The sequence below is a fragment of the Megascapheus bottae genome, chromosome 8 (assembly GCF_031878675.1).
Source record: "Megascapheus bottae isolate mThoBot1 chromosome 8, mThoBot2.hap1, whole genome shotgun sequence".
Taxonomy (NCBI): Eukaryota; Metazoa; Chordata; class Mammalia; order Rodentia; family Geomyidae; genus Megascapheus; species Megascapheus bottae.
The window spans coordinates 14,565,367-14,582,168 of NC_143516.1; the positions used below are offsets into that span (position 1 = coordinate 14,565,367).

The 16,802-nt window shown below is 40.5% G+C and overlaps 1 protein-coding gene across 1 annotated transcript in view; it reads right to left on the reverse strand.

Annotated features, from left to right (window-relative positions):
* Utrn (utrophin) overlaps positions 1-16,802 on the reverse strand; it is a 402,939-nt gene that overhangs the window by 252,687 nt on the left and 133,450 nt on the right. The window contains exons 25-32 of the mRNA XM_090338004.1: positions 14,086-14,256; positions 11,781-11,960; positions 8,334-8,468; positions 7,579-7,728; positions 5,931-6,092; positions 5,106-5,234; positions 4,121-4,294; positions 1,480-1,635 (exon numbers count right to left, since the gene is read on the reverse strand). Coding sequence (XP_090194130.1) covers positions 1,480-1,635; positions 4,121-4,294; positions 5,106-5,234; positions 5,931-6,092; positions 7,579-7,728; positions 8,334-8,468; positions 11,781-11,960; positions 14,086-14,256 — 1,257 coding nt within the window. The remainder of the gene's footprint in view (positions 1-1,479; positions 1,636-4,120; positions 4,295-5,105; positions 5,235-5,930; positions 6,093-7,578; positions 7,729-8,333; positions 8,469-11,780; positions 11,961-14,085; positions 14,257-16,802) is intronic.

The following is a 16,802-nucleotide window of genomic DNA, read 5'->3' on the forward strand; positions in this document are numbered from 1 at the left end:
CTTAGCACCGTCTAATTCTTCCACAGCGCAGATGCCATCGACATCAAGGTAACTTGTTTTTCCTCCCTCTGAGCCTACCTGCCTGTGTAACACCTGACACACAAGAAAGTTTTCATTATGCTGGATGAGAAAATTAATTAACACTAAAACTGTCATCACAACTAGAGAATATAAAAACCAGAAAGGTCATTCTCATATCACCCACAAAATGTTCCACCAGTGGAGGTAAAAAACAATACTATTTAAAGAAAATAATTTGGGGCTGAGAAAGTGGCTTAATGGCAGAGTGCTTGTCTAGCATGCAGGAGCCCCTGGGTTCGATTCTTTCATACATTAAAAAAAAAGTTTTAAATAAAGAAAATTATTTCAGCCACATAATATCAGAAGGAAGCATCAAAGATACATGTTAGGATATGTCATGCACCAAAATATATCACACCTACAATGCCATCTTGCAGAATGAGGAGGTGGAGAAGGCCCAGAGAGAGTTTCTTCATCCTTACTGATTTTATTTTGTCCATACAGAGGGGAAAAGGGGTTTCTTAGGATCTGCATTTATTTTTCTGAATGTTTTATTACCTTTAATTAGTTATACAAAGGAGTTTCCAGTCAACAAAGCAGTTTATGAATACAGGGTATCTTGGTCAACTTTCTCACCCACTCCTTTCAATCCAACCCTTACCTCACCTTTCTTAGTTTTTAAGTTATATATTGGATTTTTTGCCATTTAATAAAGAAGTTGATATATACAGTGTATCTTGATCTGTATCATCCCTTCAACCTCTTCATCTTGCCTTAGATTAGACAATAAATTCTGAGGTATAGACAATAAATTCTGAGGTATAGACAATAAATTCTGGCCTGCATTTTTCCCCCTTCCAAAACTCCCTTCATTCTTCTCCCCTTCTGCCCTTGACCACCCTCCCCTTTTGCAAGTACCCATTTCCTGGTACTTATTTTGCTGGGCTTTGACTTTATCTTTCTAAATGGGACAACTCCAGCCTGTGCCCTCATTAATATGCGCAAAGTCCAGATCTTAATACTGACTTCCTGCTGCTAAATATTTACAATTCTTGATGCTTTAACAATTCTCAGTAAACTATTCTGTTTATACAGGATAATAATTTGGTAGAATTCGTACAGGGACTATTATTTTGTGATGTTTCCTCCATATTATATAAAACGTCAGGGGCCATTGAAAGTACAAATGTAACTATCATTCAGATTAAACATCAAAAATAAATTTCTCTTTAGCTAGTAGTCTTGATACTAGTAAAGAACTATTGATCAAATTTATGGGAATAAGAGTTAATGTCATAAATCTTAAAGTGCATTTTGAAATGCACAAGAGGATTTATGCTGGGGCCCAGTGGAGGAGCCCAAGTGTAAAACCCCAGATTCAGTCCCCATTCCAAAAAGCAAGAACAAATAGAAACGGTAAGTATAAATGACAATGTGGAGGGGAGGGGCCCTTCCCACCTGTGCGCCTAGGTCATTGTAAAGGACCTTCAGAGAGGTGAGCTGCTCATCCATTCCTTTGGGGTTGTCTGTCTGCTGCTTCTGTACAATGTGTCTTCCGGTTTTGATGACCGTCTCCACTTCCAGTTTGACTTCACTCAAGGTTTTATATAGTTTCTTTCAAAGCACAAACAACACACAAACAGGTTAATTTTGCGCTGGGATTAAAAGAGCTGGCACGCTTTGACAGGCAGCACCTTCGTCAAATGTGGCTTGTGAACCTACTAATATCAAGGCTGTAATACTTTTTCAAAGTAGGTAAGAGGTCACGGTAATGGAGTGTGTACCTGCTTTGACATCTGACACCTGTGTATGACCTGTTTGTGGAAGTAGGTTATACCTCACTGTAAACATTTTTTCCAACTAAAAGGGGAGAAATACGGGGCCTAAAACCTGAAGGACATTTGTCGACCACTCCTATGTAGATCCTCCGTTGGCCTCTGTGTGAATGTCTGGAGTGCTATATAATGTATCATGTCCCAGTATGTGTATGTGTGTATATTTTTTTCAGTCATAAGTGTGTTCACTTGTCGATTTATAGGCACATTCTAGTTATCACTAATGACGGAAACTATGCAGTCTCTACTTCTTTGGCTCTGGCTTATTACATTTAACGTAATTTTTTCCAAGTCTTTCCATTTCCTTATGAATGGTTTAATATCATTCTTTCTGATGGAAGAATGCAATACCATAAGGGTATATGATCCTATAACATTTTATGAAATTAACTCCAAGGAAAGGAAACAAGAAACACATTTTAGGTGCCATTGTTGCTGTTTTGTTTGTTTTCCTTTTGTCTTGTTTGTTTGTATTAGGGAGGGGGGTTCACCAAAAAAGTAGAAAAAAGGATAAGCAAATGCACTCACTAGACACTAGACGTGGAAAATTACCTGTACATCTTATGGGTGGGGAAAGGAGGGAAAAAGTGGGAAAGAGCAAGGGAAGGGGAGACATGTACTCATTATTCACCATCTGATTCAGGTAATTGTAACCCCTCTGCCTATCAACTCTACAAGAACAATAACTAAAAATTTTAAAATTAAAAGAAAATTTGAAGGGCCATCATGCATAAAATGGTACTTGAGGTCTGAAAGTATAGTTTCATAGTAAAGGACAAAAAAGTACAAAGAATTCACATCAGACATCTACAGTCTAACAAGTGTCACTTGAAATTTCCCATGATTCTTGAGCATCACGCTAAGTCTAAGATCATTTTCCCCAGCGACATTAACTTTAAAATTTCAATCCAACTGAATTATAAAGTTCAAAGCAGAAATAGTAAAAAGACCTCATATATCCTTCCTCCTTTCATATCTTAAGTTGAAACTTTGATTTAAACTTTTATTTCTGAGCAAAGGAATCTTTTTTATTTTTTTACTACTCCTGACAGCCATTCTAAGCATAATTCCTTCTTCCACATGAATCAGAAGTTAAAATTTTTTAACTTGCCTTGTAAAGGGAGTGTTTTAATTAGATAATAGTCCTCTCTCTAAATGTGGCCTAGCTACCTTAAGACATTTGACTTACAAGCCAGGCGTGGTGGCTCACGCCTGTAATCCTTGCTACTCAGGAGGCTGATATCTGAGGATCAAGGTTCAAAGCCAGCCCAGGCACAAATTAACCTTTAGAAAATGGGATGTGGGGCTTGGCTCAAGGGTAGGGTGGTAGACTTGAGCTGAAGAGCTCAGGGACAGCACTCAGGCCCAGGGATAGGACTGTAGTCTTAAGCTGAAGAGCTTAGGAACAGTGCCCAGACTGAGTTCAAGTCCCATAACCCACCAAAAAAAAAAAAAATTGACATGTTTAGCTGGTCTTCTCTTAACTTCATGCTATGATTAAGATGTCTCTTTGTTTGCTTGTATTTATACTATTTATATATGTTGAGTCTATAGCCTTTGTCTCAATAGACTGTCATCATTAATTTTATTCTCTCCTTCACCTGCCCTCCCCCCTCTGGTGCTAATACTGGGTTTGGGGATTTATCTTGTTTTGCTTTGTTTTGTCAGTCTCATGGGATTTGAACTCAGGACCTGGATGCTCTCCCTGAGCTTTTTGCACTCAAGGCTACCTACCACTCTAACTCTTTGAGCCACATCACCACTTCCAGTTTCCTAGCCGTCAATTAGAGATGAGTCTCATAGGCTTTCCTGCCCAGGCTGGCTCTGAACCATGATCCTCAGATTTCAGCCTTGAGTAGCTAGGATTGCAGGCGTGAGCCACCAGTACCTGGCAATAATGGATTTTAAGCTCAAGGCCTCGAACTCTAACTTGATCTTTGAGCTCTACCACTTAAGCTGAACCTGCAGTACATACTTTTGCTGGTTAATTGGAAACGAATTTCTTGGACTTTTCTGCCTAGCATCCTCTAGTTCCCAGGCCCTTGAGTGGCTAGGATTATAGGCGTGAGCCACTATCCACCAGTTCTATCTCTCTTGATACTTTCCTTGGAAAGGAAAACCCCTATTTCTGATTTCCTCATGTGTTCTCCAACATCGATGCCTGGTAGAGAAAACCAGTCAAGACCAGGTACATGAAACAGGACCGTAAGCCAGAATAACCTTGAGAACACTCTCTAGGCCTGTGAATCGCCTGGCAGGCTTACCATACACTTATCCAGGTGGGACTGGATGACTTCCGGGTCCACATCCTTCACCTCGAGGACGTGGAGCTCAGACTTCACACCTGCCAGCACACGCTGACAGTCTAGCATGCGCTGCTCAAAATTCGCAGGCTTCTGAAAGAGCTGAAATTTCGTGGACACTTCTCGAAGTTTCCTCTGTTGGCAGAAATGAAATTTAAAAAGCAATTGACCTCACAATGAAAATCCCTGTCACCAGTGGACATTAACATAACCCTTAATGAAATAAAAGCACCAGAGACTGATTCTAAATGAAGAAGCACCTCTAAAGGAACTCAAGAAGGAACCCTGTCACATAAGGGAACTGTACAGCTCAGAGCCATGAACTAATTATGCGACACCCAAAGTTCCATCTCAGAAATAAGGAAGGAAAGCGACTCTCACTGGAATTCATTAATTTTCTCATATGTTCAAAAAGTATAGCATAAGAACCTCAAATGCCCTTCATCTCAAGTTCAGAGTAAAAGCCAATGTCATATCAACCATTAAAGAAATATGTGAGCATTAATCCTGTAATCCTAGCTACTCAGGAGGCTGAGATCTGAGGATCATAGTTCAAAGCCAGCCTGGACAGGAAAGTCCATGAGACTCTTATCTCCAATTAACTACCAGAAAACCAGAAGTGGTGCTGTGGCTCAAGCGGTAGAGCACTAGCCTTGAACTGAAGGGCTCAAAGATGGCACCCAGGCCCAGAATTCAAACCCAATGACAGACCAAAAAAAAAGTCTACCGAAAGCCAACTTCTAAATCTAGCTCACTCCTCTCAGCTTGATTATATACAAGAAGATGAACTATTTCTACACCAGTGCATCATTTATTTCTAATGTCCTAGAACGTAATAGACCTTTAACAGCCCACATCTGTTCCATAATTTAGATCACACCAAATCTCCCAGTAAGCAACTCCTCCACCATATTGAAAAGGAAAGGAAGTGCCTGGCCCTTGTTACCTGCAGCTGCTCCATCTGGCTTCCTCCTCTACTGGTCCTTGTCTCTGGGGACACTGGGGGCTGGGAACGCAGATTCCTTCTCAGCTCCTCTAGAGTGAGCTCATGGGCCGAGATCTCAGCTTGGATTTTCTACCACGAGATAAGAATGGAAAGAGGATGTATAGTTTCTTTAAAAAGTATACAAAGAAATAAATAAGAAATTCTTCATAGCTTGGGAACACATCACACTGTATAAAATTCAATAGGCTTACAGTAAATACAGGCATAATGTATGACCATATCTAGGCACATAATAGATGGTTGGTTGACTGGTTGATTATTTTTGTATGTTGATTATTTTTTAAACTCAGAGCCTAAAAACTATCTCTTAGCTTTTTCTTTTTTTTTTTTTCTCTTAGCTTTTTCATAAAAGGCTGGCACTCTACCACCTCAGCCACAGCTCCTTTTTGCTGGTTAATTGGGTATAAGAGTTTCATGGAATTTCTTGTGTGGGCTACCTTCAAAAACACGATCCTGTCTCAGCCTCCTGAGTAGCCAGGATTACAGGCATGAGTCACAAGTATTTGTCATCAGGCACAAATTAAAGCAACTTCTTCCTAAGTGAAGAAAGTGTACCTATTTTCTAGCTAAGGAAACTGCAATTTTTTTTTTAATGTAAGAAATGGTCAAAGTCCCTCATAGGGAACATAGGAACTCTAAAATCTAGGCACTGCTCCATGAGTGAATCAACCATTCTCACTTGCTCTAGCCAATGAGTGGTTCTCTGGCAGTGAGTGAATACTCCCTTCTGCACAACTCAAAAGCTCACACGTCCCCCGTTGGTACCTGAGCTTCCTGTGGCACCTGGAAAGCGTCAACCCTGTCGGTCAGGTATGTGGTGAGCTGTTTGTCCAGCTCCCCCAGGCTCTCCTGTAGCACCTGAAACATGTGGTCAGTTTCTCGCAGGACCTGAAGTTGTTTCTCCAAGAAAATCTGCTTGCTCTCTGCCTGCACAGAGGACACATTCTTTAACCATGAGTTGCTCAACACATCAAAGTTTCTGGCCTGTGAACAAAGGCCATAGAAGCACTAGATCAAGAGGTCAGCCTTCCTTATACATAAATAAGTATAAATAAGGTGAAAATGTCCTACTAGTATATTGTCCCTAGCAATGAACTTATTAATATATACTTACTTCTGTGTAAGATGACAAAAAATTTAAAAATGGAAGGATAATAAGCATTTTTAAGCATTTCTGCTATGTATCAAATAAACATCTGAATCTCTTTGGTTTTTTTTCCAAGTTGATAACAAGTTCGACAGCACATATGTGTTAAACTGTATTGGTTGCTTTTTTTAAAAATAAAGCTTCATGTTATTCATGGTCTACATATTAGTTATTATTATTTAGCATGTGTTTAATGGAATCTAATATCTACTTCACATTCCTAACAGAGCAGTATCCTTCCTTTAACAACTGATTTGAATATATACATAGAAATAAAAATCTAGACCGGGAGTTTGGCCTAGTGGTAGAGTGCTTGCTTAGAATGCACAAAGACCCAGTTTCAATTCCTCAGTACCACATACATTTAAAAAAAAAAAAAAAAAAAAAAGCCAGTGCTGAGGCTCAAGTGGTAGAGCTCTGGTCTTGAGAAAGTCCAAGAACAGTGCTTAGGCCCTGAGTTCAAGCCTAGGACTGACAAGAAAAAAAAAAAAAGAAAAGAAAGAAAGAAAAATCTAGATTCAAAGTAAGATCATGGCTTTCATACTAGTTTATGTTTAATTCTAATGGGTCTAATATTTACTGGGATAATAAGAATTATTACTCTCCTATACAATAAGTAGTGTTTTGTTTTTGTTTTAGTCAGTTCTGGGGCTTGAACTCAGGGCCTGATCACTATCCTTGGGCTTTCTCAAGGCTAGCATTCTACCACTTGAGCCACAGCACCATTTCCAGCTTTTTCTGTGTATGTGGTACCGGGGAATCAAACCCAAGGTTTTATGAATGCTAGGCAAGCACTCTTACCACTAGGCCACGCTCCCAGCCCCAATGAAAAGATTTCTAAGCAAAATTAACTAGTTGATAAACAGAATCTCAAAACCAATGGGTTTCTTCTGTTCTTGCTGTTTTGTTTTAAACCATCGAGTTCTGTTTATCTCTAAAGTCACTTTTTTCCCTTCCTAGTACTGCAAAGATCTCATGCCGCCATTACCAGCTAGTTATCCACTTAAACCAATTTCAAAGCTGTAGCTAGCCTGAATCAACTCTAGATATTAGCAATTTGACTCAACACGGAAGCTGGATATGACCTGAAGTTTCCATCCAGCTCCAAATCACACACACGCAGTAGTCAGGATGTCCTGTACTCATAAATTCACATCTGAAGTTGGAATTCCCTTTGTACAACTACTGAAGGGTAATACAACTATGCATCGATGAAAACTCAAGGGAAGAATGTGCCATCCGCCCTGGTGCACAGCCCAACCTCACCAGGTGGTTGAGCTCCTCACAGCGATTGTTAAAAGCCTCCAGCTTCTCGCTGATAATGTCATCCAGGATTCCGCCATCGATCAGAGTCTGCCCCAGTTCCCGAATCTGGGTACGGTTATCAGCTGGGTGGCGTAAAACCGATTCCAGAGCCTGGATCAGGGGGAAGGGGAAAAACATGATTACTGAGTGTTTACTCACATGAAATACAAAATAAGACCTTTTTTATTTATTTTAATTGTATTGTATTTTAATTGCAGTTTATTGTATTTTTGTTTTTATTATATTTGATTGTCGGGATAATGTATAGAGGGGCTACAGTAACATTCATCAGGTAATGGGTACATTACTTCTGGAATCTTGATACTCCTTCTCATGTTTTTGTCCCCCTTTCTCCTCCCCCCACCCAAGGAAGTAATTCCATTTTCTAAAAACCTAAGGGAGAGTACCAGGAAATAAATCCAGGACCCACTCACAAAGTTAACCATACCCTGCTATTCATCCATTTATGCAGGTGAGACATTGACATGCATGAGAAAACTATGAGAATTATGAAATGCATCCAAATAATTTCAGTAATTATCCATTATTTGAGGAATGCTCATGAAATGGCTCCCCAAATAGATAAACATCAGGCTACAGAGAAGGAGCTAGACTACAAACTCCCAAGGAAGCAGGCAGGCTCGTCTGCATTCCTCATTTGATCACATCTGCCCTCATCTGATAGATACAGAGGCCTCCAGGGCGCAGGTGCCGACCTCCAGGGCCTCGCTGACCGCATCCGTCCTCTCTGGCAGGTCCTCCGCAGCGCGCACTCGAGCTTCCAAAGTGTTCAACCACATCGTCTCCAGGTCCAGGTAGTGGAGCAGCTCCACCCAGCAAGACCACACCTCCTAGAGAGCACAGGGAACACAAAAATTAGACAGGAAAGCGCCTTGAGCACCTCTCCCGGCCCTGCACATCTCCTTTATCCTTAAGTCTGTCAATGAACTGCATAAGTAATAGAGAAAGTGGGGAATGCCTGAAGCTGGGATCTTAAATACAATGAAACTGATGTTGCTATCGAAGGTTAGTGTTGAGGGGCAAAAAGGAAAGGGCAAAAAAAAAACCTATCCGATTCTTTATATTGAAGTAATTTTCAAGCCCAGGGCCAGGGGCTCACGCCTATCATCCTAGCTACTCAGAAGGCTGAGATCTGAGACAACTGTCTAAACCCAGACAGGGCAGGAGACTCCTTATTTCCCATTAACTACTAAAAAGGCAGAAGTGAGGCTATGGCTCAAGTGGTGAACAGCTGGCCTTGGCCTGAAACAAAACAAAGCAAAGCAAAGCAAAGAAAAAATAAAAAAATAAAAAAAAAACACCTCTGAGACCACACTCTAGGCCTGAGCTCAAGTCCTAAAAGCTACACTTCAAAAAGGAAGTTTTAAGAACCTAATCTAAATGTCAAAATAAAGCCATATAACAAATGAGAGAAACCACTCATAATTAGAATCTGTTTAACAATTTCATAAGAAACTAAAATTCCCCAGGGAATACACAATCCCAGCTCTACGCTAGCAGACATGATCAGCGCACTGTGTAGCCCTCTCCGCTGCCTCGTAGGTTCACAAGCACAGAGCTACATAAGAAGAAGGTGACATATCCTGGCATTCCCCACCTTGGCTGTGGGGAGAAACACATTCTGTAATGGCTAACCATGTCTAAGAACTTGACTGCCCTGAGAGGCAGAGATCAGTAAACCCATCTTCTGAATGTGTCCAAGGGAAGGCCAGCTCTGACCGTGGGTGACAAAATCTCAATAGCTGGGGCATAGAGAAGGAAAGAAGGAAAACAGAGCAAGCCATAAACACAGATACTTTTTTTTTTGATCATTTGTGAGGCTTGAATTCTGGGCCTGGACGTTGTCCCTGAGCTCTTCAGCTCAAGGCTAACACTCTACCACTTGAGCCACAGCACCACTTCCACACAGGCAATTTTCTGTCTCTGCTTCCTGGCTGCCATGAGGCAAGCTGCTCTGTTCTATCACTCCCTTTACCACTAGAAGGAAAAAAGCCTATAAAATTGTGAATAAGAAACCTTTCCTCCCTTGCTTGGTGTTGGTGGCTCATGTCTATAATCCTAGCTATTCCAGAGGCTAAAATCTAATGATCTTGAATAAGAAAATCTGGGCAACTTCTATCTCCAATTAACTACCAAAAAGCCAGACCTAGCACTATGCCTCAAAGTGGTAGAGCACTAGCCTTGAGCTAAAACAGCTCAAGTGCAGCACTGGCCCTGAGTTTAAACCCAAAGACCAACAGAAAAATAAATAAATAAAAGGAGAAAAATTTTTCCTCTCACATTTTTTTTATATCAGGTATTTTGGCACCATGACAAGGACTCACTCACATACATTTATATTGACAGTTCCTTATTCCACAGAGGATATTGGTTGTGAGATAGAACTCCCCTCAGAGCCTCTTACATCTGCCTGACTAGAGGCATATGCAAACCAGTGCCCCATGTGACCTCTACAGGCAGAAACAGGGCTCAGCACATTTTTTTCTTCAGAGTGAAACAAAAATATTTAAAGTCTCACAGTCTACATTTGGGTGGGTCACAGATTCTGGGACAAAATGGATGTTGGTAGGTGGATGAGTGGGTATATATGTGTATGTGTTTGTTTACCTTTCAGAATCATAGAAACCCTCTTCAATAACAAAACAAAAACAAGACAACTTAGATTTCTGAGTCCTGTGCCATAAAATGCTTACTCTTGGCTTAGAGTACAAGAAACAAAAGGTTGCTGGGCCCCCAAATTTCAAAACTGCAAAAAACAGGATAGGAAATCAGCTCAGATTCAAATCAATTTCCTTTTTCTCCAGAGGGTGTGAATGTATCTGACCAAGTACCTTTCTTATTGACTAATCCCAATTATGCATATTTATTTCAGCATCCCACAGATTCCGAGCCAACAAGAAATGACTGCCTTTGCAATTTTTGGATCAATTCAGGATTTAACACCATGTAATCATTCATTTTAAGCTGAAACAATTTGTTATCCACTGAAACACTTCTTACTTCATAATAGGATGTAACAAAAGTTATATTTTTATGAAAACAACTAAGCAAATACCATCCTAAAATAATCTTGGGCCGGGAGTTTGGCCTAGTGGCAGAGTGCTTGACTAGCATGCACGAAGGCCTAGGTTCGATTCCTCAGTACCACATATATAGAAAAAAAGCAGAAGTGGTGCTGAGGCTCAAGTGGTGGAGCTCTAGCCTTGAGAAAAGTCCAAGGACAGTGCTCAGGCCCTGAGCTCAAGCCCAGAACTTGCAAAATAATAATAATAATAAATAATAATCTCATTGAACTATTTAAAATATAATAGAGGGCAAAAAATATTGAAGATACAGTAAAATGGCCGTATATAAGAGTTATTTCACATGATTAACTTCAGACATGACTCAAAATACAATACTTAGCAGGGCACAGTGGATCATGCCTATAATCCTAGCTACTCAGGAAGCTGAGATCTGAGGATCAAGGTTCAAAGCCAGCCTAGGCACTAAAGTCCATGAGACTCTTATCTCCAATTAACCACTAGAAAAACCAGAAGTGGTGTTGTGGCTCAAGGGTAGGGCAGTAGCCTTGAGCTGAAAAGCTCAAGGACAGTGCCCAGGTCCAGACTTCAAGCCCCATGACTGAAAAAAAAAAAAAAGTACAATACTTCAGAGATATCTATGGACTAAATGCAAAAGGAAATAAGGGAATATAAACTCACAATGTGTGCGAGTTTGCTTTCTTGTCACTGTGACAAAATATGGGATATAAAAAATATATGGGAGAAAAGATTTCTTATTCACAGTTTCAGAGGTTTCAGTCAGTCATGATGGGAAGGGAGTGGTAAAACAGAGTATCTTTCATCATGTTGACCAAGAAGCAGAGGCTTGCAATATGATCTGCAATCTGGGACCTTCCTGATCATCTGTAAGGAAAACCTCAATCCACATATACAACATCAACGTCTAACACATTCAGAGACTTGCTAAGTAACCTTCTGAGGATTCAAGACAGATCTAGATCTCTTTTGATCTGTTTTTTTCCTAACAAAACAAGAATCAACCTATTTTATTCCCTTACAATGTTTTCCTTAGGAAATCATTTTTGGATTTTTTAAAAAATTAAGTTTTTTCTCAAGATATGGGGGGAGGGGACATACCTCCAGTGTATGGCACTTTCCTCGAATTCTATTACAAAGAAGTTGGTAATTCTCCAGCACGATGTTCAGCTCAGACGTCAGCTCCTGGCCACCAGAGGGCGCCTTGGCAGCTAATAACTTGATATTGTCCTTAAGAATTTTCACTCTCACCTCCTTTTGCAACACATCCTCTTTAGCTCTCTGTTTCAGGAAAGACAGAAATTAAAAGATGTTTCTCTATAACCAATTTTTTAAAAAATAATTACTAAGCCCAAACTGAAACATCTGTAAGACTTGAATTTTCTAACTGGAATATTAATTAATCACTAGCACTCTTGACTGGTTTGCTTATTTGTTCTGAGTCAAGGTCTCACTATACAGCACATACTGGCCTCAAATTCATGACGTAAAAATCGTTCTGCTTCAGTCTCCCAAGTGCTAAGATTACAAGTATATTCTACCATGCTTGGTAACTAAATTGTTACTTTTCTCTTTTTCAATGTACATAGTCTCCACAGGCATTTTCATTTAATGACACCAGTTGCCATCCAAGTTATCTAAATTTAATGTAAATATTCTCTAATTTAAATGCATCCTAAATTGTGTTTACTTATATAAAATGGTTTCATAATCGGGGTCTCATATAAAAAAAACATGGTGAATTCATTTCCACTAACATATGATCTGAAATGAATCTTCACAAATAATATAGGGACTCCATTGTTGAGGCACTGTGGTAGAATTGTCCTTTGAAAGGCGCTACAAATGATGTAAACACTTTTTTCTTCTTAGCACACAGGTGCATCTCTTCTCCTAATAATGGCATTACATCAGAGTAGATGCTATCACACTGGACCGGTCAGCTGCTGAAATAACTGCTTCCTGACCACGCAGTGTACAGCAGCATGATCACACTCCCAGCACGCAAGTCAACCTTAAGCAGCCTTGCCTGGCCCTGGAAGCTTTCCCTCCTGCTTAATGGAGTTCAGCTTCCTCAGGGTGGGAGAAGAGTAACAGAGCGGAGTTTTGCTTTTGCATTCCTTATGGCTGTTTGGAAAATTAAAAAAAAAATAGGTTTAAGATATATAAGGCCATATAGGATGAGGCTAAATAAAAGGACCTCCAGGATATGGAAACAAGAGCTATATAATGTGTGATTGTACTTCTTAGTGTACTATGTTATTTCTCATATTGTTACAGTATCTTACCTTGTAATCTGGTATATTATATATACATTTGTTTATTTAAAATAGGAAAGGAAAGAGGGGAAAACAAGATGGGGGGAGGAAATGGGGACAAAAACATGAGAAGGGGTATCAATGTGTGTGAAGTAATGTACCTTTTATCTGGCGAATATAACTGGAACCCCTCTATGAATTACAATAAAAATACAAAAAAATAAACAGGTATCCCAATCAAGATTTTAATCTCATTTGTCTGTACTCTCAACTATAATGACTTAAAAAGAAAAAAGGAATGGTATAAAATTAGAATTTCCTGGTGTGAGCTGGGTACCAGTGGCTCATGCCTATAATCTTAGCTACTCGGAAGGCTGAGATCTGAGGACTGTAGTTCAAAGCCAGCCTGGACAGGAAAGTCTGTGAGACTCTGATCTCCAATTAAATACTGGAAAGGTGGAACTGGAACTGTGGCTCAAGTGGTAGAGCACTAACCTTAAGCAAAAGAAGCTCGGAGACAGTGCCCAGGCCCTGAGTTCAAGCCCCAGGACCAGCACCAAAAAGATAAATAGATACATACATACATAAATAGATAAATAGATACATACATAAATACAGAAGTACATAAAAGTGCATTGTCTTGTTGTTTAATCGTATTTAAACAAACAGCCTTTAAGACAATAGCTACCTTTTAGGACAGGAGCCCAGTTCTTCTACCTAATATAAAATGGGACAGGGTTCAAGATTATTGACTCGGGAATGCAAGTTTACAGGAAGTCTGTCCCATGAGTACAGTGACATCCTCACGTGTGCCTCCCCATACCACTCTTCTCTGCTGCTCCAGGACAGTCAGGGCTCCCATGAGCCCGTGCATGCCCTGACCACCTGCACAAGTCAGGAGGGACATCAACTGACAGCAAAGTCACTTCACCTACAGAGGGAATCCTTCCCAAAATGTTTGCAAACACAAAGCCCAGAACATTGCTGGGCATTGTGGGGCAGTATCAATGCCATCTCTCGGGAGGCGACTGCAGGCCACCCAGGCTACGCAGAGCGGGGTGGATGTGTGAGATGATATGGACATGGGGTTCCTTCCAAGGAGAAGAAGAGAAGGTACACAGCAGGTTGAAGAGTTAGCTCAGGCTCACCTTCATTTCCTCCACAGCACCCTCAAGCTCTTCCGGCGACTTGTACTCAAAGTCCCGCTCCAGATACTCCTCCTCCGCCTGGCTCATCCACTCCTGCATCTCAGCCAAGTCTTTCTTCAGGTTCACTGCTTTTTCCTGACTTTCACTCAACCTGTTCTTCTGAACAGCAATCTAGAAGGAAAGAGCCATTCCCTCACATAAACCCGCTGGAACACCTGCAACGTCAGCCTCTAGGTTTTCATATTTAAAGCCACTGTAATGAGGTCCCACACAGCGTCTGATGTTCGAATAGCCAGATAACGTTTTTATAGATTACTGAAAGTGTCCTAAGTAGAATTCTATCCCTCATTTATAGGAGGCACCTCATCTGGAAATAACTTTTTTTTTTAATTCTGAGAATGTGTAACTTTGACAGAGTAATTCCAGATATAGAAATAAGAATGCAGCAATAAGAACATACACATAATGCTGTTTATTATGTTTTTAAAACCAGGAAAGTTCAAAATGTGCATTTATTTCCCCCTTTTCAACAGGATTCCCATAAATATTTCACTTTTAAAAAGCAAGGTGGGAGGAGGAATTCGTTTGAAGGCTGTCGATAAGATGCTACAAAATAATGTACTACTCCAGATACAACTACTCCAGATACACACACACACACACACACACACACACACACACACACTCACATTACATTAGAAAGCAGCATGGAAGTACATTCAGCAGAAATGCCTAATGTACCACTGGCTGCTTCAAAGAAATCTGGAAATATTTTCAACTTCTTGCTCTAACCAACTTCCACTGTGAGAAGACACAGTAGCACAGGAATGACCCCACCCGCCCATGCCTTCTTCAACCTCCTGCTCAGATGAAAGGGGATGGAGAGGTGCCCTAGCCAGGGCTGGAATGGCTATAGACCTGATGGTGACGACAGTCCCGAAGAGAACCAGGAATGAGGGTGAAGGAACAGCAGTTCTCCTGTTCTCTCTCTCCAACAGAACTACAGTCCCCCAAAATAAACACAGAACTTCTCTCTAGCATATGTTGATGTTTTTCTTCTTAGAAAATGTCAACATCTTTACCAGTCAATGAAACAGAATCTTCTGGAACTGATCTAAGTAACTGCTCACATAACATGCAACACGTGTTTGCCTTCTTACTAAGTATGCTTAGTTTCTTTCCATACATTTATTCCCATATGTTGAATACAAAGTGATTCTCAATAAATTCTATGTTGTCATAGGTGGCTGGATTGGTGGACAGGGAGGGGAGAAGAGAGAAAAGTTGGGAGGGAGAGGGGGAAGATGCATGGACAGATCGCCTTCTTCTCTGCCACTTCCAAATAATACTATTTTACTCCTTAGAAACACCAGCCAATTTGAACACATGCTGGGATAGTATAGAACATAAGCATAATTACAAATCTGGCTACATATTAGATGATAATACCAAAAAGGCAATTTCTCAAGTTTGATAATGGTATTGTGGTTTGGTAGAGACCATCCTTATTCTTGGGAGAAATATACTATATAATATTCGGGGTGACATTGTGATGTTTGCAACTTCCGGCACAAAGAACACCTTCAAAACTAAGAAAAAAAGCAAGTGTGATAAAACATTTACAGCTTGAAAACTCTAAGAACAGGTATGTATCTGTTCCCTGGAATCATTACTTCAGCTCCTTTTCACATCTGAGCATGTCCAAAATAGTGAAATTGGAATAAAGCAACGAAAGCAAAGGAAAACATTAAGTGATAGAAATATAAGTCTTTTGCATGTAAGCATTAGCCAAAAAGGCTTTTTCTGAGGCCGGGAGTTTGGCCTAATGGTAGAGTGCTTGCCTAGCATGCATGAAGACACAGGTTCGATTCCTTGGTACCACATATACACAGAAAAAGCCAGAAACGGTGCTGTGGCTCAAGTGGTAAGAGCTCTAGCCTTGAGAAAGCCCAAGGACAGTGCTCAGGCCCTGTGTTCAAGGCCCAGGACAGGTAGAAAAATAATAATTTTAAAAAGGTGTTTTTCTGAAGACATGAACTATTTACATGATGGCCTGTAGAGAGAGTGCATTCATTCTACTACTTTTTTCGCCTGTTTTTCAACCCTATGTGGCTCACTCAGCTACACAGAATGCTATCATTGCACTAAAGCAACTGAAGCCACGCCCAATTCCCAGTGCCAATACAGTTGCTTTCCCCTCTAGTGCATTCTGGCACTTTCTATTTCTTTCTACTATATTCTAACTCAGTATTTTCAAACTGAGATCGCTTTCTTCAGCATTAGAATCCAATAATCTCTTTCATTGTTTAAAGTAACAACAACAACAAAAAAGTCTGTTTGAATCCTCCATCTCCACCACCTACCTTAGTAGATGAGCAACATCTCGCAGTTGTCACTTCCCATCCCCTCAACAGTCTCTAATATCCCTCCCTTCCTCACCACACCAGGAACTCATTTTCCTCCAGGTCAATAAAAGCTTCCATGTTGTCAGAGTTAAACTTAACTTTCAGTTCTGGGGGCTTGAGCAATTCTCAACATGGAGTGCTGCCTCTGGGACCTCACACTGTCCTGACCTTTCCTTCTTAGCACTCTTGAATCTCCAAGGCCTAAAACATTAAAAGTCGAAAACACACCACTTGTCTTTCTAAAAGTTTCTCACACGTAACCCTGTTGGCTCCATGAAAAGCACCATTTCACCTGCACCTTGGCCTCCCCTA